The 24,975-nt window shown below is 47.6% G+C and overlaps 2 protein-coding genes across 2 annotated transcripts in view; both read left to right on the forward strand.

The window, feature by feature from the left end:
- CAPN1 (calpain 1) overlaps positions 1-13,289 on the forward strand; it is a 45,257-nt gene extending 31,968 nt beyond the window's left edge. Inside the window, 10 exon segments of the mRNA XM_075569944.1 lie at positions 4,146-4,368; positions 4,589-4,628; positions 5,181-5,246; positions 5,567-5,624; positions 9,895-9,959; positions 10,660-10,728; positions 10,836-10,914; positions 11,775-11,891; positions 12,331-12,389; positions 12,647-13,289. Of these exon segments, the coding sequence (XP_075426059.1) occupies positions 4,146-4,368; positions 4,589-4,628; positions 5,181-5,246; positions 5,567-5,624; positions 9,895-9,959; positions 10,660-10,728; positions 10,836-10,914; positions 11,775-11,891; positions 12,331-12,389; positions 12,647-12,673 (803 nt within the window). The 3' untranslated portion in view covers positions 12,674-13,289.
- Positions 13,290-19,732: 6,443 nt separating this feature from the next.
- Positions 19,733-22,664, forward strand: LOC142465437 (uncharacterized). Its single transcript, XM_075569394.1, has 3 exons — positions 19,733-19,849; positions 21,242-21,319; positions 21,685-22,664. Exon 3 carries the CDS (start codon positions 21,870-21,872, stop codon positions 22,662-22,664), a length of 795 nt encoding a protein of 264 aa, XP_075425509.1. The 5' UTR covers positions 19,733-19,849; positions 21,242-21,319; positions 21,685-21,869.
- Positions 22,665-24,975: the final 2,311 nt, after the last annotated feature.

Genomic DNA, 24,975 nt, shown 5'->3' on the forward strand with positions numbered 1-24,975 from the left:
GCTAGCAATTCTCCCTTGCCGGATCAGAGTCACGAACCACCAACTACGAACAGCTAATCTCACTCTACCACTCTGGGGTTGGGTAATCTGCCTCTTTATAGGGTTTGAATTCCCATCACAAACAAGCAAGGAACTCTGGGAGGAAGCAGGGGTGCCCCCCCACCCACCCCATGCGACACCAAGTCTAGGGCTGAATGGCTGGGCATTGTCTAACCCATAGGAGGGGTTGATGGCAGATACTAAATGTTATCTAGCCCATCCCCACTCCTTATGGCTCTGCAGCTCATCCTCAATGCACCTTTATCTGCAGGAACCTCACCTGGTTAAATCAGAGGCCCCATACAAATGTAACTCACATGCAAATCCCATTACAAGTCTGCTCTCTGAGAAATTAGTACATACAGTCACATAATCCCCTGAACACTTTGCAGGGCTGGCTCCCAAATTACATCACAGTGCTTACCCATAGATCACAAAACACTTTACCTCCTTTGCCTGCTTAAATAGACTTGGGAATTGAATTCACAGGGAATAAAAGTGCTTTGGAATACACATACATAGTACATTATACATTAACCCTTTCTCTCCCCACACAAATTAGGGGTAACTAGCCGGGTATAACCCTTTATTACAGGCCAGATTACCCCTGATCGTCACAGATACAAAGCCTGACACATCTAGGACTGGCACAGGGATACAGAGCCTGGCACCTCTAGGGCTAGCACAGGGACACAGCCTGGCACCCCTAGGACTGCACAGGGACACAACCTGACACTTCTAGAACTGGCACAGGGGATACAGAGTCTGGGACCTCTAGGACTGGCACAGGGATACAGAGTCTGGGACCTCTAGGACTGGCACAGGGATATGATTTTTATATTCAGATTAGTTAATAATCTGTGTTTTTTTGTTTTCTTTGCAGGTTCTAGAGAGGTATGTGTGTATATATATTTATATATCTATATATATCCCCCATCCCTGAGCGGGTTCTCTCTCAAACCTTCTCTATCCTTCACTTTCCATCTCTCCTTTTTTCTGTTTTTCACTCTCTCATTCCGTCTCTCTCTTCTTCCCCCCTCGTTCTCTCTTCTCCCCCCCTCGTTCTCTCTTCTCCCCCCCTCGTTCTCTCTTCTCCCCCCCTCGTTCTCTTTTCTCCCCCCCTCGTTCTCTCTTCTCCCCCCCTCGTTCTCTCTTCTCCCCTCCTCGTTCTCCCTTCTCCGCTCCTCGTTCTCCCTTCTCCCCTACTCGTTCTCCCTTCTCCGCTCTTCGTTCTCCTTCTCCCCTCCTCGTTCTCTCTTCTCCCCTCCTCGTTCTCTCTTCTCCCCTCCTCGTTCTCCCTTCTCCCCTCCTCGTTCTCCCTTCTCCCCCCCTCGTTCTCCCTTCTCCCCCCCTCGTTCTCCCTTCTCCCCCCTCGTTCTCCCTTCTCCCCCCCCCCTCGTTCACTCTTCTCCCCCCACTCGTTCACTCTTCTCCCCTCCCTCGTTCACTCTTTCTCCCCCCCCTCGTTCACTCTTCTCCCCCCCCTCGTTCACTCTTCTCCCCCCCCTCGTTCACTCTTCTCCCCCCCCTCGTTCACTCTTCTCCCCCCCTCTCGTTCACTCTTCTCCCCTCCCTCGTTCACTCTTCTCCCCCCCACCCTCGTTCTCTCTTCTCCTCCCCACCCCTCGTTCACTCTTCTCCCCCCCACCCTCGTTCACTCTTCTCCCCCCCCACCCTCGTTCACTCTTCTCCCCCCACCCCTCGTTCACTCTTCTCCCCCCCCTCGTTCTCTCTTCTCCCCCCCTCGTTCTTTCTTCTTCTCCCCCCCTCGTTCTTTCTTCTTCTCCCCCTCGTTCTCTCTTCTCCCCCCCCTGTTCTCTCTTCTCCCCCCCCTCGTTCTCCTCTTCTCCCCCCCTCGTTCTCTCTTCTCCCCCACCCCTCGTTCTCTCTTCTCCCCCACCCCTCGTTCTCTCTTCTCCCCCCCCCTCGTTCTCTCTTCTCCCCCCCCCTCGTTCTCTCTTCTCCCCCCCCTCGTTCTCTCTTCTCCCCCCCCTCGTTCTCTCTTCTCCCCCCTCGTTCTCTCTTCCCCCCCTCGTTCTCTCTTCCCCCCCCTCGTTCTCTCTTCTCCCCCTCGTTCTCTCTTCTCCCCCCTCGTTCTCTCTTCTCCCCCCCTCGTTCTCTCTTCTCCCCCCCTCGTTCTCTCTTCTCTCCCCCCCCCTCGTTCTCTCTTCTCCCCCCCCCTCGTTCTCTCTTCTCCCCCCCCTCGTTTTCTCTTCTCCCTCCCCCTCGTTCTCTGTTCTCCCCCCTCGTTCTCTGTTCTCTCTTCTCCCCCCCTCGTTCTCTGTTCTCCCCCCCCTCGTTCTCTGTTCTCCCCCCCCATCGTTCTCTGTTCTCCCCCCCCCCTCATTCTCTCTTCTCCCCCCCCCTCGTTCTCTCTTCTTCCCCCCCCTCGTTCTCTCTTCTCCCGCCCCCCTCGTTCTCTCTTCTCCCGCCCCCCTCGTTCTCTCTTCTCCCGCCCCCCTCGTTCTCTCTTCTCCCCCCCTCGTTCTCTCTTCTCCCCCCCCCTCGTTCTCTCTTCTCCCCCCCTCGTTCTCTAATCTCCCCCCCCTCGTTTTCTCTTCTCCCTCCCCCCCTCGTTCTCTCTTCTCCCCCCCCCTCGTTCTCTGTTCTCCCCCCCTCGTTCTCTCTTCTCCCCACCTCGTTCTCTCTTCTCCCCCCCTCGTTCTCTCTTCTCCCCCCCCTCGTTCCCTCTTCTCCCCCCTCTCGTTCTCTTCTTCTCCCCCCCCCCCTCGTTCTCTCTTCTCCCGCCCCCTCGTTCTCTCTTCTCGCCCCCTCGTTCTCTCTTCTCCCCCCCTCGTTCTCTCTTCTCCCCCCCTCGTTCTCTCTTCTCCCCCCCTCGTTCTCTCTTCTCCCCCCCCTCGTTCTCTCTTCTCCCCCCCTCGTTCTCTCTTCTCCCCCCCCCTCGTTCTCTCTTCTCCCCCCCTCGTTCTCTCTTCTCCCCCCCTCGTTCTCTCTTCTCCCCCCCTCGTCTCTCTGTCTCCCCCCCCTCGTTCTCTCTTCTCCCCCCCCTCGTTCTCTCTTCTCCCCCCCCTCTTTCTCTCTTCTCCCCCCCCTCGTTCTCTCTTCTCCCCCCCCTCGTTCTCTCTTCTCCCCCCCCCTCGTTCTCTCTTCTCCCCCCCCCCTCGTTCTCTCTTCTCCCCCCCCCTCGTTCTCTCTTCTCCCCCCCCTCGTTCTCTCTTCTCCCCCCCCTCGTTCTCTCTTCTCCCCCCCCTCGTTCTCTCTTCTCCCCCCCTCGTTCTCTCTTCTCCCCCCCTCGTTCTCTCTTCTCCCCCCCCTCGTTCTCTCTTCTCCCCCCCCTTGTTCTCTCTTCTCCCCCCCTTGTTCTTCTCTTCTCCCGCCCTTGTTCTCTCTTCTCCCCCCCACCCTCGTTCTCTCTTCTCCCCGCCCACCCTCGTTCTCTCTTCTCCCCGCCCACCCTCGTTCTCTCTTCTCCCCGCCCACCCTCGTTCTCTCTTCTCCCCGCCCACCCTCGTTCTCTCTTCTCCCCGCCCACCCTCGTTCTCTCTTCTCCCCGCCCACCCTCGTTCTCTCTTCTCCCCGCCCACCCTCGTTCTCTCTTCTCTGCCCCCCACCCTCGTTCTCTCTTCTCTGCCCCCCACCCTCGTTCTCTCTTCTCTGCCCCCCACCCTCGTTCTCTCTTCTCTGCCCCCACCCTCGTTCTCTGCCCCACCCCGTTCTCTCTTCTCTGCCCCCCACCCTCGTTCTCTCTTCTCTGCCCCCCACCCTCGTTCTCTCTTCTCCCCCCCACCCTCGTTCTCTCTTCTCTGCCCCCCACCCTCGTTCTCTCTTCTCTGCCCCCCACCCTCGTTCTCTCTTCTCCCCCCCACCCTCGTTTTCTCTTCTCCCCCCCCTCGTTTTCTCTTTCCCCCCCCTCGTTCTCTCTCTCCCCCCCCCCCTCGTTCTCTCTTCTCCCCCCCCCCTCGTTCTCTCTTCTCCCCCCCCCTCGTTCTCTCTTCTCCCCCCCCCTCGTTCTCTCTTCTCCCCCCCCCCTGGTTCTCTCTTCTCCCCCCCCCCCTCGTTCTCTCTTCTCCCCCCCCCCCTCGTTCTCTCTTCTCCCCCCCCCTCGTTTTCTCTACCTCCTCTCTTTCTCTCTAAAATACTTGTCTCCCCCACCTAGTACCTGGGACAGTCCGGCGTTCACCTGAAGCGTGACTTCTTCCTTGCGAACCAGTCTCGCGCCCGCTCAGAGCAGTTCATTAACCTACGGGAGGTCAGCACCAGGCACAAGCTCCCCCCCGGGGAGTACATAGTGGTACCTTCCACCTTCGAGCCCAACAAGGAGGGAGACTTCGTGCTGAGGGTCTTCTCTGAGAACCGACACGGTGCAATGTAAGAGAGGGGAGGGGGAGATAAGGGCGGGAGGGGGGGAGAGACGGGGTGACACAGAGAGAGAGGGGGTGAGAGAGAGGGGGTAAAAGGGAGAGAGAGGGGAGAGTGCATACTACCATCTATGCAAAGGAATATGTTTCTTCCTATAACTGTCCCAAACCCTCCCCGCTCCCCCCCTTCCCTCCTCCCCCGCATATTAAGCTCTTTTCTCCCTCTGCAGTGAGATGGACGATCCCATATCTGCCGACTTACCCACTGAGGTGAGTACTGGGAGGGAGGGACACCTATATACACAGAGACATACACGCACATACACACACACACACACACACATATATATATATATATACACACACACACATACACACATACACACATACACACATACACACACACACACACACACACACACACATACACACACACACACTGCTGCATTTCAGTTACATTGTTACCTCTGCACACAGATTCACTGCTTATTTGACTGTGTATGTATGGACCTATTTATTTGTGAATAGATGTTATATTATATATTTTTATATTATGTATGTCAGAATATCTAATAGTATAGAAGAAAGAAATGTACAAAGACATTTGACTATATACATGTATATACACACTATCGGACTGACAAGCTTATACACTTATATATAGAAATACACAGAATGATAGCACAGCATCAGAGCTTCCCCATCTATATGTCCCTCTGTATATGAGCCAGTATATGTGCTATGTCTGTATATTTATTCGCTTTTAAGCATTGTAATTTACTGACACTTCTACATTTCGTTATTTTATTTATCTCTGTTCAGCAAGTTTTATCCGAGACTGATGTTGATGAAGCATTTAAAAACCTTTTCAGGCAGCTGGCTGGGCAGGTATGTATATACAGGAAGTCTGAGGGGAGGCTGGCACTGCCGCTGCTCGCGCTGTACCTGTGCTGGAGTGTGACCACATCCAGATCATCGCACTGGCTCAAGCTTTACATATTCCTCTGCAAGTAGAATATGTGGATGAGATGGACACTCATGGTGTAGTAGTGAGGGGGAGGCTGGTGCTACCTGTGCTGTGTATACATGTCATGGTGTAGTAGTGAGGGGGAGGCTGGTGCTACCTGTGCTGTGTATACATGTCATGGTGTAGTGGTGTGTGAGGGGGAGGCTGGCACTGCCGCTGTCTGACTCTTCTCTTCCTACAGGACATGGAAGTTAGTGTACAGGAATTACAGACCATATTAAACAAGATCATGTCGAAACGTAAGTGTGTGCGTTTATTTATTTATAAAATGTGTTACCAGGAAGTAATACACTGAGAGTTACCTCTCGTTTTCACGTATGTCCTTGGCATAGAGTTAAGATGACAAATAATACAAGGTTACATAAGTGAGCAGGGTTATACATTTATAGAAGACCTAGTATGCACAGTTAGAGATAATATATATTCTAGATATATGTAACAGTTATAGACCAGATTAAAATGCTTTAGTTTTGAAAGAACTTAAGCTGGTGGTGGATTGTTCCAGTTTTGGGGTGCACGGTAAGAGAAGGAGGAGCGGCCGGATACTTTGTTGAACCCTGCGACCGTGAACAGAGTTTTGGAGTCTGATCTCAGGTGATAGGTGCTGCATGTGGTAGGGGTGAGGAGCTTGTTCAGGTAGCTTGGTAGCTTACCCAGAAAGTATTTGAAGGCAAGACAGGAAATGTGAACTTTGCGCCTAGACTCTAGTGATGACCAATCTAGTTCTTTGAGCATTTCACAGTGATGTGTGTTATAGTTACATTGGAGGAGAAAGCAGCATATTGAATTGTAGAGGGTGTCAAGTTTGCTAAGGTGAATTTGGCGGTGCCATATACTATGTCCCCATAGTCTATAATTGGCATTAACATCTGCTGTGTGATACGCTTTCTGACCAGCAGGCTTAAGGAAGGATTTGTTACTGTAAAGTACCCCTAGTTTGGCGTAGGTTTTGGATGTCAGGGCATCAATGTGCAAACCAAATGTTAAATGGGAGTCAAACCATATGCCCAGGTATTTAAAACTGGTAACAGGAGTTAGCGTTGGTTCTGATCTAGAGCTCAGTCATTGGAAGCTTTACAAATTTAGCCTTGGTCCCAAATACCATTGTTAGTCTTGTTAGTGTTTAAAAACAGTTTGTTTTGGGAAAACCAATTTTCAAGTCTCAAAAAGTCAGACTGAAGTATGTGTTGAAGGTCAGAGAGGCTATGGCTGTGTGCATATAGGATTGTGTCATCTGCATACATGTGTATTGAAGCTTCCTTACAAGCTGGGGAAAATCATTAATGAATAATGAGAAGAGTAGGGGCCCAGAACAGAGCCTTGCGGGACACCACAGGTGATCTCTAAGGGGTTGGATTTAGAGCCTGAGAGACACATGTTGGGATCTATCTAATAGGTAGAAATGAAACCAGTTTAAAGCATGCTTCCCTATTCCAGAGCACTGGAGTTTGTTTATCAAGATAACCTGATCATCAGTATCAAAATCTAGGAATATTGCACCAGAGAGTTGTTCCATTCCACACTGGATCTCATTACAAACGTTTAGCAGGGCAGTTACCGTGGAGTGTTTGGGGGCGAAAGCCAGATTGGAATTGGCTAAGCAAATTTGTCTTGGTATAGTAATCGCTTAATTGGGAGTGAACACATTTTTCAATGACATTGGATAGTATTGGGAGAAGAGAGATTGGCCTGTAGTTTGGGACGGTGTTTTTGTCCCTACTTTTGACATTTTCCAGGTCTTAGGGATATGGCCTGCAGACAGGATAGAGTTGACTATGGAAGCAAGCGGTTTGGCAATGGCTGGGGCACCAAGTCTTAGGAATTTAGATTGAAGTAAGGCAGGTCCACACTGACTGCTTAGCTTTAATTTGAGGAGCGCTTGTGTAATCTCCTCTTCGGATACTGGGACAAATTGTAAGTTGTGTGCAGTGTTGGGAGAGGATGGGGCTATAGGGGTACTTTCAGAATGAGGTTCATGTTTGTAGTTCGGGTTGTGTTTAGCTAATAAGTTAGTAGCACGCCCCACAAAGTCATCATTGAATGCATTTGCAATGTCAGTGGGTTTATCAGAGTAATATCCCCCTTAGTGATATTACTTGGTTGTTGATGGCTAGAAGGTTGGAATATATTGTTGATAACCTTCCAGAAGTTAGCTGGGTTTGATGTATTCTGGTGGAGATTGTCAGAGTAATATTGGGCTTTTGCATGCCTTGTTTGCCTTGTGCACATGTTCCGCATGCATCTGTAGTGATTAAGATCCTTGGTAGTGCCAGTTACGTTGTAGCTTTTCCACAAGGCATCCCTGAACTGGTAGAGTGCTATCAGGTCAGGTGTAACCCATGGAAGGTGGGCCCCCCGTACCCTTATTTTGCGTAGTGGAGCATGGGTATCGCAGAGTTTTAAGAACTCGGACTGGAAATAATCGAGCGCAGAATCAGGGTCGGGAATCAAGTCGATTCTGTGCCACTGGCAGCTAGTAAGGTCATCCAGAAACTGTTGTGGGTTAAAGTTTCTAAATGTTCTAGTGAGGAGAACTTTAGGGCTTGAATGGGGCGGTTTAATTTTCCTTACACAGTACACTATTGCATGGTCACTGAAAATGTCAGGAAGGATGCCAGAGGATTGGATTCTGCTGGGGTTTGAGGAGAGAATCCAGTCTAGCAAGGAATGGTTGTGAGATTTCCGGTATGTCCGTGTGGGTTGGGAAATTAGTTACGTTAGGTTAAGTGACTTGAGTTGTATCTGGATTTTTGTTGTTTTTGGGGTCGAGCCAATTGAAGTTGAAATCCCCAAGAACTAGCAGCTCACTCTTCTCATTCAGAGAGGAAATAGAGCCAAGAAACTGGGTGATATCAGTCAGGGATTGTAGAGGGGCTTTAGGGGGGCGGTAGATGCCAGCAATCAGAACAATGTTAGAAAAGGGGAGGCACATTTTTCTAACTTGGAATTCAAAAAAGGGTGGACTTGGTGGCCAATTTAGCAGGAAAAATGGTAAGGTGTCTGCAATATAAAATAACACCCCTCCTCTGTCTTTCGTAAAAATGGAGTATCCCCGAATGGTGATATTTGCATTGGGGTTTTAGGGGTTAGCCCTGTTTCTGTGAGAATTACGGCTTTGGGTTTACACATAAGGCACCGTGTCCTTTGTTCATCCAGTTTGGGCAGCAGGCTCCGGATATTTAGATGGGCGACAGATAGGTAGTCCTTTTTGGAGTTGAAAAGGGAGGGCCTGGGTAAAGTTCAATATCACCTGCTAAAGAGAGTGACAGTAGAAATAGACATTTGGGTAGTTGTTTGCAAGTTGTACATTTGTGATGTTTGCCATTAGAGTGAGCAGTGGTTGGTGTGCTGGTTTTCAGAGTTCTCCACCAGCATTCAGTAGATAATGTTTAGAAAGCTGTGCCCAAAAGGAGGGCGTACAGGCAGTGCACTGCTTGTAGAGTGAAGCAAAAATATGACAGTGGCTGGATCAGTATAAAAATAAACAGCTTAATTGAAGATCAGACATCACATCACAGAACACACTGTTGAGACGTACTCTGACGCGTTTCGGGCTCCCTACCCTTTGCCCATTTTCTGATTGAAGACCTGTTACTTTGTGGACTTGATGTTATGCTTGGATGTATCACATATCACAATATGGCTGATGTATTTTTCTGAGCACAGATATAGAGCCTGTCTCTAATGCTCTTCTGTGATTTCAGTAGATGGCGCAAGGCTTTTGAGTAATCCAGGGCGTGTGATAATATTGGGTGTGGGCCAGGAGGGAGGATTTTGTATTGGAGAGAGAGTAACCTTTCCATGAGGTCACAATAAAAAAACAGAGTTTAGATAAGTAGCAGGTTCATTATCACAAAGGTTGGTACCTTTTGCATGAAGCTGTTGTAAGCCACGTTAGTGTGTGCATTGAGTAGACAGCAGATGTGTGCCTTGTACTTGCCACTGAAAGTGTGCTGCATTTGCAATGCTACAGTTTGCAGAGGGATTCTTTGGGGGGAGGAGAGGCAGTTGTGTGCAGACAAGTGTTGTGAGAGGCTGCAGTTAATAAAGTGCCCAGGGGGGTTAAATGTGCAGGCTAACAGGCGTGGGATAATAGTGTTGGCCGAGCTCACCTTTGCTGCATTGTGTAGAAGTGTTTGCAGTAAGATCCAGTCTCCAGTCCGACTACAGTCTAACTACATGTTCACTTAAAGATCATCACTACAGTCAAACTACTAATAGATATCTATTATATATATATTCAATGTTATCATAGGTGCTAAATTCCTTCCTGCCTCGCAGAGCTTATCTAATTGATATACAGTGCTCAGTGACTCCCTGTCCTGCAGAGCTTACAATCTAATGGTATATACAGCGTTCAGTGACTCCCTGCCCTGCAGAGCTTACAATCTAATAGGTATAAAGCGGTCAGTGACTGTGCTCTGCAGAGCTTACAATCTAATAGGTATACAGCGGTCAGTGACTGTGCTCTGCAGAGCTTACAATCTATTCTGTGTTCTCTCTCCCTAGATAAAGATCTTCGCACTAAAGGATTTAGTCTGGAGTCTTGCCGCAGCATGGTGAACCTGATGGATGTATCCTTTTAATGATCACTTACAATAGTAATTCCTGTCTGGATATCACCATTATTCTCTACTTACTGTTTGGAAATGACAGTTTGTGTGCCATTCCTGTAGAAAATGATGTCGTTGCTACCCACTTCCTGTGAAGGAAACATTACTCTTCACTTCCTGTTAGTATGGCACGTCCTGTAGGAATAGCGCTAGTGCCCTCCATTGCCTGTCAAAATCTCCATTTCCACCCCCTTTCTGCCTAAACAGTGCCCTCTTCCTGGTTTTAATATCCACTGGGCCACTAATAATTACCACTGTCTGAACAGTGCCCACTTCCTGTTGGGATAGCACTATTGTCACCCACTTCCTGCCGGTACAGCTCAGTCGTGCCAATTCTCTGGCATGCACGAGGCCGCTGCCTCACAGAATGAATTCTATATTCTGCCCCCAACATCATAACCCCACCTACAACATCACAGTTCCTACCCCAGCAGACATCGGGCACCCTGCTCCGGAGGTGAGGAGGGGTCTCGCGTATGAGTCCCTTTCTCGCTCCACGAAGTAGGGGACACCCTGACAGTACTGAGCTTCATCCTGTATCGATACTACTCCTTTGCTGCTAGAGGAGCCAGGCCTCTCTGACAAGGAAGGAGTTAAGGGGCGAAGATTTGTAGTCAAAATAGAACAATTCAAGATGTTCTCCTTAATTCTGTTGCCACAGAAAGACGGGAATGGAAAGCTGGGAATGTTGGAGTTTAATGTGCTGTGGAATAAAATTAAGAATTACCTGGTGAGGTTGGAATTCACAGAAAGGAGTCTGTCCCTCCCAGTGCAGGGTGACACGGTGACACAGGCAGGGGAAACTGGGACTTTAATTGATATCTGTTTATTTCACAGACGGTTTTCCGAAAGTTTGACCTGGATAAATCGGGGACTATGAACGCTTACGAGATGCGTCTGGCAGTGGAGTTTGCAGGTGAGTTCTGACAGTGACAGAGAAGGGATTGGGCAGAAGAGCTAGAGGGGACTGTGACAGAGAGAAGGGGCAATGACAGAAGAGCTGGAGAGGACAATGACCGAGAGAACGTATTGGGCACGAGCTGGAGAGGGCAATGAACAATGGAAGGGATTGGACAGAGGAGCTGGAGAGGACAATGACTAAGAGAACGGATTTGGCAGAAGAGCTGGAGAGGACAATGATCGAGAAAAGGGATTGGGCGGAAGAGCTGGAGAGGTCAATGATCGAGAAAAGGGATTGGGCGGAAGAGCTGGAGAGGTCAATGATCGAGAAAAGGGATTGGGCACGAGCTGGAGAGGTCAATGACTGAGAGAAGGTATTGGACGGAAGAGCCGGAGAGTGCAATGACCGAGAGAAGGGATTGGATGGAAGAGCCGGAGAGGGCAATGACAGAGTAGGGATAGCAAAAGAAAGAGGGGACTGTGACAGATGCTGGCATGATACGAAGACTGGGGCTAGGGACAATGACGGATAAGGGACGGAGTGAGAAGTAGCAACGGGAAGAGACAGGACACAAAGAAAAAGGGAAAAGGCGTGGGAGGAAGCAAAAGGGACGGAGACTAGGGACAGTTACAGTGAGAAGGAGCACAGGGGACAATGACGGAGAAGACACTCAGTGCTGTAATGTGATGGTCTCCGTTAACCCCTTCATTCCCAGAACCCCCCGGCAATGAATAATATATTTCGTGGGTTGACGCATCCCTGATGTTTATACAAAGACTTGTGGGATTTTCAGCCTCTTCGCTAAAAAAACAGGCCCCTGTCCCCTCCTCACTCCAGACAGGAAGGGGTTAACACTGGTGTCTTATTGCCTTCAGGGTTCAAGCTGAACAATGGGCTTCATCAGCTCCTCATCACCAGATACGCAGAGCCTGATCTGGCGATTGACTTCGATAACTTTGTGTGCTGTCTGATCCGACTGGAGACCATGTTCAGTGAGTGTCTCCTCCTACCCCCAAGGATCCTGCATGATCTCATATAAAATCACATTGGGGGTAGTGTCCTGGCTCCACCCCTGAAGAATTTGCCCTCTCCTGGTCACGCCCCTTAGAAGGTTGCCCTTTCCTGGACAGACCCGTGAGGTTCCTTGCCTCTTTGTTCTGCCCCTGAGATCCTCTGTGGCCTATCCATGAAGACTCTGTGAGCCCGAGGGTCATTCCCTCTCAGGCCCTGCCCCTAGGGGTCCTTCCCTCCCAGGTCCTGCCCTCAGCCCTGCCCCCTCCCTGGCCCTCTCAGGTCCTGCCCCTGGGGGTCCTGCCCCTCCCAGGTCCTGCCCCTGGGGGTCCTTCCCCTCCCTGGTCCTGCCCCTGGGGGTCCTTCCCCTCCCTGGTCCTGCCCCTGAGGTTCTGACCACCTGTTTCTTCTCTCTCTTAGGATTCTTCCAGGGAATGGACACAAGCAAAGAAGGAGTCATTAACTTCAACCTCTTTACAGTATGTCTGTCTGTCTCCTTCTGCCTATCATACTCACTCTTTGTTTCCTCTGTCTCTCCTCTCTCTCTCTTGTTTAACCCTTGTTCTGACTCCCTCTCCATATCTCTATTTCCCCTTGCCCCCTCTCCATCTTTCACTCCATTTTCCTTCCCTTCCCCCCCATCTCTCTCTGTCCCCTCGCTCTTTCTTTCCTTTCTCCTCTTTCCCTACCTCCCCCTCCTGTGTCTCTCTCTCACTCCCCTCTCTTCTCTCCGCAGTGGTTGCAGATGACGATGTTTGCATAGTGAAGCCCCCCACCTGCATGGGCCGGACCCCCCCAAACGATCTTATAACCATTTGCAAGTGCCTTACACTCCCTGCTGCTGTGCCAAAGCAATACAATAAGGGCATCTCACTCTGCACTCTCTATCGTCTGCTGTCTCTATCGGTGCTCATCAGAGCCTGCTGTGTCTCTCTCTTTGCTCTCAGGAGCCTGCTGTGTCTCTCTTTCCTCTCAGGAGCCTGCTCTCTCCTCTCTCTCTCCTCTCTCCTCTCTCTCTCTTCTCTCCTCTCTCTCTCCTTCCTCTCTCTCTTCTTTCTCTCTTCTTTCTCTCTTCTTTCTCTCTCTCTTCCCTCCTTCCTAACGTAAAGGGGAATCCTTAACCCTTGCCTCTCCCTAGTCAGATGTCTCCCCCAGTCCTGGCTCCCCCACAAATACTTAGGGGTAATAATGTGCCTGTTTTGGTCATGCCTGTGACCTTATAGAGTTACACTTTATTCTATCCTTTTTTTTTTGTACTGGGTTTTAAATCCCAAAAATAAAGGTCATCATTCTGTACCGAAAATATAGTGTAAAAAACACTGCTCTAAAAGTGTTTATAACCTGCGGATAATCAGAAATTAAACTTGATTTTAAACTGATGAAGTTGCAGTATTTCTATTGTCTGAACTTAGCATTATTTATTTTTAATATAATTTCAAATCTGTGGTTTTCTGCTTTTGATGACATTACAATCAATGAGGAGTTATAGGGAGTGGTTATTTGCGGCAATAGGAGTTATAAGGAGCGGTTATTTGGGGCAACAGAGCTGTTATATTGGGGTAATAGGAGGAGTTATTGGGAAGGGTTATATGGGTTAATAGGTGTTATAAGGAGAGGTTATATGGGGCAATAGGAGGCGTTATAGGGAGAGGATATATGGGGTAATAGGAGGAGTTATAGGGGGCAATAGGAGGAATTATAGGGATAGGTTATATGGGGTAATAGGAGGAGTTATAGGGATTCAAACTGGAGTTATCCATTTCAAAGGCAATAACACTAGTCATAGAACAGGGGATTGCCTCACTCCCAGAGGTCCCCAATCTGTGTCCTGGTCCCTAATGTATCCGCTGTCACCAGAGCCCTTGAGGGCAGGCTCATCACTATACTATCCCCTAGGCCGGGGCTGCACGAGACAGGCTGTGACTAGCCATACGTGGGTGCAAATAAACACAGTTTATTATAAGCCAGTGTAACACAAGTAATACATAACCCCAACACTCGGGGAAAGATACCTAAATGGAGCAAAGGTACTCCTGGAAAAGAGGTTTGACCCCCGTCCTCCCAGGATGCAGCCTCAGCTAAGCGGTCCTGGGCTCTTTGAGCTCTTTGTGAGAGCTCTGGGAGCCTAAAAACAGTCCATGCAATACCCCCAGTCCGTGGCTACCTCCCCAACAGAACAAAGTACTGAGAAGGGACTGGTAGCCTCCTGGCCACTACGTGCCTTTAAAGCTTGAGACCTCTGTCCCCCCGACTTGGAACGCCTCAGCACGTCCTGGGGCCCTCAGGGAGACGTGGCTAATACAAGTCGGAAGGGAATTGGTTGAACTGCAGATTCCAGTTGTAAGCAACAATCAACTCACCAGGTAAGTACACAAATAGAAAATATTAAACTACATGTTAAAAAAACAAAAACACTAAAGACAGAACAGGGAAAATCTCCCGCGCGTTTCTGGCTATGCAGCCCTTTCTCAGGAATACTCCTGGTACTTACCTGGTGAGTTGATTGGTGCTTTCAACTGGAATTTGCAGTTCAACCAATTCCCTTTTGACTTGTACTTTCCGACGCATTGGAGTGACGCACAGCTGCAGTGCAGGCGCAAGTCACCGTAGCTATAGTGCAGGAGTCTGGACAGGGGGCGTGGCCGTAAGCGGTTCGCCCTCATTGGCTGAACCGATTACGTGCCGCTGACGTCACGCTGGGATCGCTGAAAATCACGCCCACTATAGGCACCCGCGACAGACTGCAAGTACTTGCTTTGCGGCTGCACGCCGTCGCTGTAGCCAGGACTATAAGTGCAGCCTAAGGCCTCGGACATGGTCAAAAAGACCGTGCTGAGGCGTGCTGAGGGGAAACATTATCCCTATCAGCGCGGCTTTAGACGGCGCTTCCGCACTCTGCCGCAGGTGTGCGGAGGCGTGTGGAATTTCAGCCGACAACCCAATGTTAGTTTTCCCGCTGAGGGAAGCGCAGGGCCGGTCACGTGACTGCCAGAAGCCAATGGCAGTCCGTGACGTCGACGCCGTGACGTGGCGCGCTAGCCCCGCCTCCCGAAAGCCTCCCACCCGGCACACAAGCGCGCTCGCTGGCGCTAATGCAGGGACAAGAAAAATTTCCTGCTTGAGCAGGATAGCATGAGCGTCAGCGCTGCCCAGCACCGCTCCCTGCACCATGTCCCAGGCCTTAGACACAGAACCCAAAAATATAGAACAACTAGCTGATATACCCGGTGTTGGCCGGGATGTAATTTTGGGGGGGTGGGCGACAGGGTTGGGCGCCCCCCCCCCCCTTGACAGCTAGGTGGCAGACTGAGTTGACTGAGTGTGTGGGTGACAGTGTTGGTGGATGGGTGACTGAGTGGGTGGGTGACACTTGACTGAGTGAGTGGGTGGGTGACTTTGTGTCGGTTGACTGGGTTGGTGACTTTGGGTCGGTTTGACTTTGGGTCGGGTGGGTGGGTGACTTTGGGTCGGTGGGTGGGTGGGTGACTTTGGGTCAGTGGGTGACTTTGGGTCGGTGGGTGGGTGGGTGGGTGACTTTGGGTTAGTGGGTGGGTAGGTGACTTTGGGTCGGTGGGTGACTGGGTCGGTGGGTGGGTGGGTGACTTTGGGTCGGTGGGTGACTTTGGGTCGGTGGGTGACTGGGTCGGTGGGTGGGTGAGTTTTTGACTTTGGGTCGGTGGGTGGGTGACTTTGGGTCGGTGGGTGGGTGACTGGGTCGGTGGGTGGGTCGGTGGGTGACTTTGGGTCGGTGGGTGGGTGACTGGGTCGGTGAGTGGGTCGGTGGGTTGGTGGGTGGGTGACTTTGGGTCGGTGGGTGGGTGACTTTGGGTCGGTGGGTGGGTCGGTGGGTGGGTGACTTTGGGTTGGTGACTGGGTGACTTTCTGGGTCGGTGACTGGGTGACTTTTTCTGGGTCGGTGACTGGGTGAGTTAGTGACTGGGTTGGGTGGGTGAGTGAGTGGGTTTTGGTCGGTCGGTCAGTGGGTGGGGTCGGTGAGTGGGTGGGGTCTGTGACTGACTGAATGGGTGGGTGGTTTTGGGTGACTGACTGAATGGGTGGGTGACTGGGTGACTGACTGAATGGGTGGGTGAGTGGGTGACTGAATGGGTGGGTGACTGAGGGAGTGAGTGGGTGACTGACTGAGTGGGTGACTGACTGAGTGGGTGACTGAGTGAGTGAGTGGGTGACTGACTGAGTGGGTGACTGACTGACTGAGTGGGTGACTGAGTGGGTGACTGACTGACTGAGTGGGTGACTGACTGACTGAGTGGGTGACTGACTGACTGAGTGGGTGACTGACTGACTGAGTGGGTGACTGACTGACTGAGTGGGTGACTGACTGAGTGGGTGACTGACTGACTGAGTGGGTGACTGACTGACTGAGTGGGTGACTGACTGACTGAGTGGGTGACTGACTGACTGAGTGGGTGACTGACTGACTGAGTGGGTGACTGACTGACTGACTGAGTGGGTGACTGACTGACTGACTGAGTGGGTGACTGACTGAGTGGGTGAAAGTGAGTGGGTGAGTGGGCAAAAGTGGGTGGGTGAGTGGGTGAAAGTGGGTGTGGGTGACTGGGTGGATGTGTGGGTGGGTGTGTGGGTGGGTGTGTGGGTGGTTGACTGACTGGGTGACAGTGGGTGGGTTGGAGATGGTGGGTAACTGGGTAACAGTGCGTGGGTGGGAGACGGTGGGTAACTGGGTGACAGTGCGTGGGTGGGAGAGGGTGGGTGACTTACCTTGACCGGGTGGTGGTTCCTTGTGGCAGACGGTTCCCCTCCTGGCACTGATATCTCCGTGGCATCTGGCTGGGGCAGGAGGTGGGTTCGGGAAGTTGGCGGGGGGGCAAGAGTGGCAGGAGACCCGCGCAGCGCTTCCCCTCCGTCCGGGAGCCGGTGAGAGTGAGTGCAGGAGGCCCGTGCCGCACTTCCCCTCCGTTCCTCGTTGGGAGCGAGGGGGGAGGAGCCTGGAGTTTTCTGCTGAGCAGGAGGGCCGCGACGCGCTTCCCCTCCGTCCGGGAGCTGGTGCAGGGTGGCGCACGTGAGGGTGATGGTGCGGCTGGGGATGTTGCGGAGCTTCCGGGTTTGGGTGAGGTGGGGGGGGGGAGGGGGGAGAAGTGAGGGGCACCAGGAGAGGGGTGTGGAAGGTGAGCTGCGGTTCGGCTGATGGGGGAGAGTGAGGCCAAGCAAGGTCAAACCTCAAGTGTGTGTGTGTGGTGTGTTGGTCAGAGGCGCACGTGGTCACGGTGTGAGGAGAGTGTGCGTGTGTCTCTCCTCCCTGCCTGGCCCGCAGGCCAATGAGCTGTCCAGCAGACATACACACACAAACATTATTTGAGACATATATGTAGATGGAATCAGAACTCTGAGTTTCAGGAAGTGGAAATAAAGCTGAAAAGAAACTGATACATTTCCAAAAGAGAGAAAACCAAAAAAGTTTTTAAGAGATTTCAATGATTTCAAATTAGGAAAGGTCTACAGAACCATTATCAAACGTAAATACCATGAACCACAGAACTCATCAACAGAGTGGGAGAGCTCTGACACAGAAGGGGGTGACCCCTTCCCCAGTTTAGGCCCCAGGAGCCCCTATGACAATCGCCCTCCTTTTTTAGGGGTACAGAGCAAGAGGTCAAGACCCGAAAGGGCTAGGGCCAAACTGAGAAGCAGAGAGGGGTATGGAGGTACAGAAGGAGGCAAAGGACCCATCGCTACTAAGTATAAGCTCAAACAATGAGCTACAAGTAGTCAATATAACTCACGCAGTTTTAACATCTGAACAGAGTGTTTTAAAGAAAGGTCTCTCCTTCACACCCTCTCAGAATTTAAATCTATTCGAGTGGATTTAGGACATTAATTTGTTCGGACGGAAGCAAGCCTTGCATAAATTATACAAGCGTAAGGAAGCACTCATTATCACTTCCTGCAGGGATGTGCACCGTTTGGGATGAAGAAGACCTACAATACCTCAGGGATCTGATCTCTTTATTAGATGAGAATGAATGGGCAGTGACCCGTTTCCCTTTCATCTCCTTACAGCCCAGAAGCCTTCACTCCTTATATGACCTTCAATGCCAACATTGAGGTTTTTCTTTGGCTAGTAACCAATGATCTGGAGCTATTACCCAATAAAGGGGGCCAAGAAAACATGACATTCAATGAAAGGAAGGCATTAAAAGAATTATCTGAGTTAAAAGGAGTGATTATAAAACCCTCAAATAAGGGAGGGAATATAGGGCCTCATGCAGTAAGCGACGAATATGTGAAATCGGCAAGCTTACCGATTAGTCATGTTATTGGCGATTTTCCCTCTCCGTATGCAGTAAGTGCCGAATACATTCAAAATCAAGCCGAAAACAAATCCGCCCACTCTCACGATGATTTGCCGATCACACACAGGTGTATCGGCGTGCGTGGCGGGGTGCTGTTAGGTTGCCCAATCACAAATCTTGCTGAATCAGGCGAACCAAGCATGTATTGGATAGCGCGCCATATTTAAAGGCAACGTGTACTGCTAATCATTCTCTGTGTTGTTGGGAGTGAGAGAGAGAGAGACGCACAGAGCTGGGTGATTTAAGATTTGCATATTGACTGAGAGACTTGTTGTGTATTGTGAGAGCTTTGTCCTTTGTTGTTTTGTTTACATCTTTGTCTTGTTTTATATGTGGAAGTGTTTCGTGTGATTGGCTGTACATTTGTTGTCTGTTTTTTGTGAGTGCTGTAAGTATGCCCGCAAAGCGTGGGAAGAGTGATGCTGGTGGGAGTGGGAGTGCTACTCGTGCGAGTACGCGTCGGAGTGAACGTACTGTTCAGGGGAGTGATGTTGCTAGGAGTGCGAGTGCTGTTGCTGCGAGTGGTGTTGCTGGGAGTGCGAGTGCTGTTGCTGGGAGTGGGAGTGCTGTTGCTGCGAGTGGTGTTGCTGGGAGTGTGAGTGCTGTTGCTGGGAGTGGGAGTGCTGTTGCTGGGAGTGGGAGTGCTGGTGCTAGGAGTGCGAGTGCTGTTGCTGGGAGTGGGAGTGCTGGTGCAGGGAGTGGGAGTGCTGCTGGTGGCTCAGTTGCTGATGGGGTGTCTGGTGGTGGCGTGCTTGCTGGTGGCCAGCTTTTGGAGTCTCTTCCATTGGAAGAAGGAGAGTCCAGTCAGCACCAGCCAAGCTCTGAGCCTAAACGTGCTCGGAAGAAACGTGTGGAGAAGCCACGTAATCCTCGCTTCAATGACCAGGAAAATAGAGCTCTTGTCACTGGGATTCTGGAGCACTATGACAGTCTCTATGGACATTTAGTAGGTAAGTGTACTTTTCCATTTATTATTCAAATACATGTGATCCTAGGTCATCTGAGTTTTGTTCATATGCAAATATGGGTACAGAATATCTGTCTATGTTAATTATTGTGGAAACACAGCTTTTTATCATGCGTTACAAGGACAACTAAACACAGGCGTTCAATTTGCCATAACTGCTTACAATATGAATGCAAGCTTGCTTACATGTCTAGGTTTAGTAGTGAATGCTCATGTGCTTCACATATTACACCTAAAACAGCATGTTTGCTATCTCTTGGAACATCTAGCAGTGTAGGAAACTGGTGCTTGTATTATTATTAATTAACCTCATATATTTTCTATGTTTTTCAAGGGCGGACAAGTTCATCAAGCAAAAAAGAAATGTGGGACACAATAGTCATTGGTGTCAATGCGTGTGGGAATAGTGTCAGGGACAAGCGGAATTGTCGCAAGAGATTTGACGATATTCGGTCAAAATTAAAACAGAAAATATAAGACCATCGCGTGCATGCTATTGGCACTGGAGGTGGGCCGACACCACAACGTCTGATATTAACTCCATTGGAGGAGCTGCTTCGGGCAAAATTACTTCCCGTCGTCGTGGAGGGCTTGGCCGGTGACCGTGATATTGGAATTTATCCCTCACAATTTCCACCAGGTGAGAAATATTACTGTACAGTGTCGTTGCTTACAGTTATTTTGCATATTTCCGCTGCTTTTTATACTGTCTTCACAATATAAGCATACCTGCATCTATATATGTATATGTCTGATTCTGTATATATATATATATATATATATATCTCAAAATAGACATATATGTTGTAGTCCTACTAAAAGCAGTAACTAATATAGCACGTGCCATTGCGTGGTCATTTACATGTGAATTCCCAAAATGCATTGCTGCAGTGGAAGCAATTGATGGTGGGCGAAGATGGGGAACAACAGGGTAGTACACATGTGTAACACATGCTAATGAGAAATTATTACTAGCTACAGGTACAGAACATAAATATGTATAATATTATTGTGTATTTTATTTATTTTACTCCTACAAACACGACATTACTGCCTATTCTAAGCATGCATCAAATATATTGCATGCAACGGCCTACAAACATCACTTGCACTAACACATCTATAGTTGTTTATGAAAAGGTCCATTTTTGCTTTATGTCATATACAGACAGCATAATGAGGCACACGTAGCATATGTTATGTCATTGTGTTCATAACTTAAACACTGCAGATGACTATTTAGCTCCTCTACCATTGTGTTAAAGCAGCTGCAATGAATATCTCATCACAGCATACACGTCAACAGAGGGGGTGGGGTTCAGCACACACACAAATTACAGGGTCAACTTAGTTCACACCATTTTCACCTGTTTGAAGTAATTGAAAGGTCTGGGTGATTAGGCTTTTTGGGGAAGGGAATACCGTTCTTATAACCTGACTAGCACAACTGAAGTTAATCACACTCATTTGAAAGCTTAACTCTAGCTACTAAATGCCCCAACAAGTCATTAGTTATCAAACCGTACGTCACACATTAGTTCACTCATATCTATAGTTGAACTACTATCAACGACACATTATCACACACTGCATGTGTTGTCTTGTTGAGTGACAGTCACATTCAGGTGTGCCACATCTTCTATTAATGTACCACACATATCCGGAACAAAAAACAAAACTTTTTGCAATATGACCACCTTCATGATAACCATTGTGAATGTTCATCTCATGATAGTTATGTACATTATGATACTGATATGACTAGACAACATATGATTTTTATGTACAAATTTAATCCATTTATCCTCACGCATTACTGCAGAAACATAGTATGTTGTATGTTAGGGAACTCAAAAGTTCTAAGTACACATGCATGTACATTGTTATTACAACTATTTATGTTCACTTTCACACACACATTTTCGGTTAAGGAACTGATGCTGTTAGGTACTCATAAATACAGAACATACAATAACTGTTTGTTCAATATTTACACATGTAAATGTACAACTAATGTTATTGTTATATATAGTTGCCCCTGGAGGACATGTGTCACCTGAGACGGAACAAGTGTCTTCACCTGGGTCATGCAGCTCAACACACCTAGAAGGTGAGTGTATCAGTTGGTGGCCATATAATATGTGCACTTCTATATGTTATGTTGTCATGTTCATTATTTGTTTTGCACATGTTCTTTAAATAGGATTACTTAGTGTCAGTGAAAATGAAGCGTAAGGCAACATGTATTGTGTTAATGATGTTAACTATCATGTAGGAGTTCTGAGTTTAGAGCAAGTGTTCATTCATTCATATTTCATACTGAGTCCAAACATTATTCGTAAGTCAAGGTAGATTTTAATGTGAGGTTATGAAACGTATGGAAACATGTTAGGTGTTACTTATGACACAGTATAATTACATAGTAAAACAGCAGAGATTAACATGCCATTTAATAATGTGTACATTTATTTTTAGAACATGATGATGAAGATGATGATGATGATGCCGCCATAGACACAGAAATACAATCAAGTGACCATGAAGAGGTTCCAATTGAAACAGTTATACCGCCAAATCGTCCATCAACTAACACATACGATGCAATAGTAGCTTCTGAGGGAAAAATTGTGGAAGCAGAAAATCGTCGTCATTCTGATCTGATGACAGTGCTGGAAAGGATGATTGCACTGCAGGAAGAAACGATATCACAATTGGCACATCTCCACAGAGTCTTCATTGAAGTACCTAAACAGTTGCAAAAAATCAACACCTCATTCGAAGCATTAGTTGTTCAGCAAACCCAAGCAAATTACTTGAGAATGACTACTGTACCACATTTCAACTTCAACACCTCACAGGCAGGATCTTTACATGCTGGTAATTTTTCACCACATGCATCTGAGCTTCATTCCCCAGGTCCGAATGTTACCGGTCAAGTAGCAGACATTGCTGTGCAGGTTCCTGACGACATCCTACCGCTGCCATCTGTACAAAATCAGGAGCTGACACCTACAAAGGAGGCGACAAAAACAAAACAGCACAAGCAGTTACTACTGACCAGTTTTTGGACACACACAAAAAAAGACACACATGAAACAGACCAACCATCACTTGTGCAGTGTCTACCAACTTGCTCACATGTGTCAGTGGGCACAAGCCCTGTAGGTGAGTCACTGTCCAAAAGCCCTGTCGGTGAACAGTCACTGCCCACAAGCCCTGTAGGTGAGTCACTGGCCAAAAGCCCTGTAGGTGAGTCACTGGCCACAAGCCCTGTAGGTGAGTCACTGGCCAAAAGCCCTGTAGGTGAGTCACTGGCCACAAGCCCTGCCCGTGAAGTGCCAGAGGCCACTCAAAGTGGCTCTGTTGTGGCTAAAGTTGTTGCAAAACGAAAAAGGAAAATCCAAGAGACAACAAGCAGGCCTGTTACTCGCTCTCAAAAGGAACAAAAAAAATAAATGGTATAATTCACTAAATATGTGTTTGGCCTTGTTTTGTTGACTTCAGATTATCTAATTAATATTGTATGTATGCTGAAGACTGTGTTGTTTCCAAACTTTCAAGTATGTTCTTGTACACGTGAAGTTTTGGAAATGTTACCAGTCCTAATTAATGAATAGTGTTATTAATATTGATGTATTAATCGTCTGTTCAGTAATGGTCCACCAGGAGTCAGTTGCTATGTTTAGAGAATCTGCCATTGACTTACCTGCAAAACATTGTATTTGGGTGTGTTACTTGATGTAATCATTGCACGTGCATATTATTCACATGCAATTAAAAACACACATCTATTTAACTGCAAACATCTTTCTTGTCCGTGTACAGCAGGATTATGTGTAAAATATTACTTACCTTTGCCTTGCTTGGCCATTGTAATTTCCTTTAATCATTTATGTGTTCTTGTTTCAAGAACATCTCTGAATGTATACTAATATATATGTAGTATGTATGGATATACACACACACACACACACACACACACACACACACACACACACACACACACACACACACACACACACACACACACACACACACACACACACACACACACACACACACACACAGTGTGTGTGTGTGTATGTATGTATATATAGTACTATCTAAACTGGTATAGATGTATTTACAAAAAACATACACTTCATGCTTCCTTGTGAAAACACAGTATTTTAATAATACAGGCCTAATGTTTGTGAACTATACTACCTGTGAGCCTATAACAGTATTGGCCTAAAACAAATTTTTATTACTTAATTCACTCATGTTTATCACCATTTAAATAGGTTTCATACAAGGCCTACTTACTGGCATCAATATGTTGTGTGTACTCCTGTATTATATATTATTGGTTTTAACACTACAGCCCTTCTAAATAAAAAAGAAACATTTTTTGATGGTAAATCACATTTACCATACAGCTCAATGCAATAGGCCATAAAAGTTTAAGCCTCTATTATGTTAACCTTTAAATAAATCACACCAATATAAAAATCCCTCTTTACATATAAGCCCTTAAAAGTTGTAATATACACACACAGACATGTACAGTTTGTTTTTACAGACATATTGTAATATATATATATATATATATATATATATATATATATATATATATAGCAGTATATATATATATATAGCAGTATATATATATATATATATAGCAGTATATATATATATATATATATATATATATATATATATATATATATATATTTAGGAGAGATATATATATATATACATATAGACACGTAGTTAAACTGATGCAGACAGGGAGTTAACCAGACTTTCAAATACACACAGAAATTTATGAGGAAAAAAAACATTTACTTTTGCAGGTGTGTGTGTATTTCATTATATGGCTGTGTAAGCACTATTTTCAGACAGTGGTCAATGTTATTTTTCCTCAACCCACAATGTTTCTTAATTAAAAGTCTAGCAATGTTGTGAGAAAGTAGATAAAAAAATGATACATGTTGGTTTGACAAACGGCTATCACAAACCACAAACGTGAAACCAATTATTTCTACACATCCAATTGGTGCTTCAAACAAGGAGTACAAGTTGATACTTTTTATGACCTTGAAAAGGAAAGACAGCAAATAGTTAGCAATTGAGCAGTTTCATTCTTATGAGCAAAGAACAGAGAACTGCAGACATCTTTTCTGTTAATCTGCAATGGCTGTTGAATTATTTAAAAATATGCATCCGCACAAAGGATACAAATTCATGATAGCAGAAGCGATTTTGTCCGCGTCGGGACACAAAGCTAACACTGGCCAAATCTATGATTTGATTAGAGCCAAGTATCCTTATTACCAAGAACCTGGGCATGCGCGAAATTTTAAATCCTCAGTAAGATTCACTTTATCAACTAATGACTGTTTTGAACGTGTGCAGGATAAGCTACAAGACAGGTATGGTTTTTGGAAGCTTGCTAAGGAAAAACATTTCACCGTGAAAGAGGGCACACATATTGTGCTAAATGGCATATTTATTCCTAATGCCAATAGCAATGGATCCGCTACTACTGTTCCGTGTGAATCGATACCTGCTGCAATATCTGCACCCTCCATTCCTGAAACCCACATTGTACAAGAACATAACTACTATGATTATGTACCAAGCCTTTCAGCTGAAAATGCATTGGATTGGGTACCCGAAGAAATGAACCTACCTCCGGACCAATTGTTTGAAGAAAGCTGTGGCGATTCCTATGAGCGTTTCATGGAGGAGATGTGTGTCATACAGGATTCAGCGTTTGGGTCA

Source organism: Ascaphus truei, chromosome 14 (assembly GCF_040206685.1).
Source record: "Ascaphus truei isolate aAscTru1 chromosome 14, aAscTru1.hap1, whole genome shotgun sequence".
Lineage (NCBI taxonomy): Eukaryota > Metazoa > Chordata > Amphibia > Anura > Ascaphidae > Ascaphus > Ascaphus truei.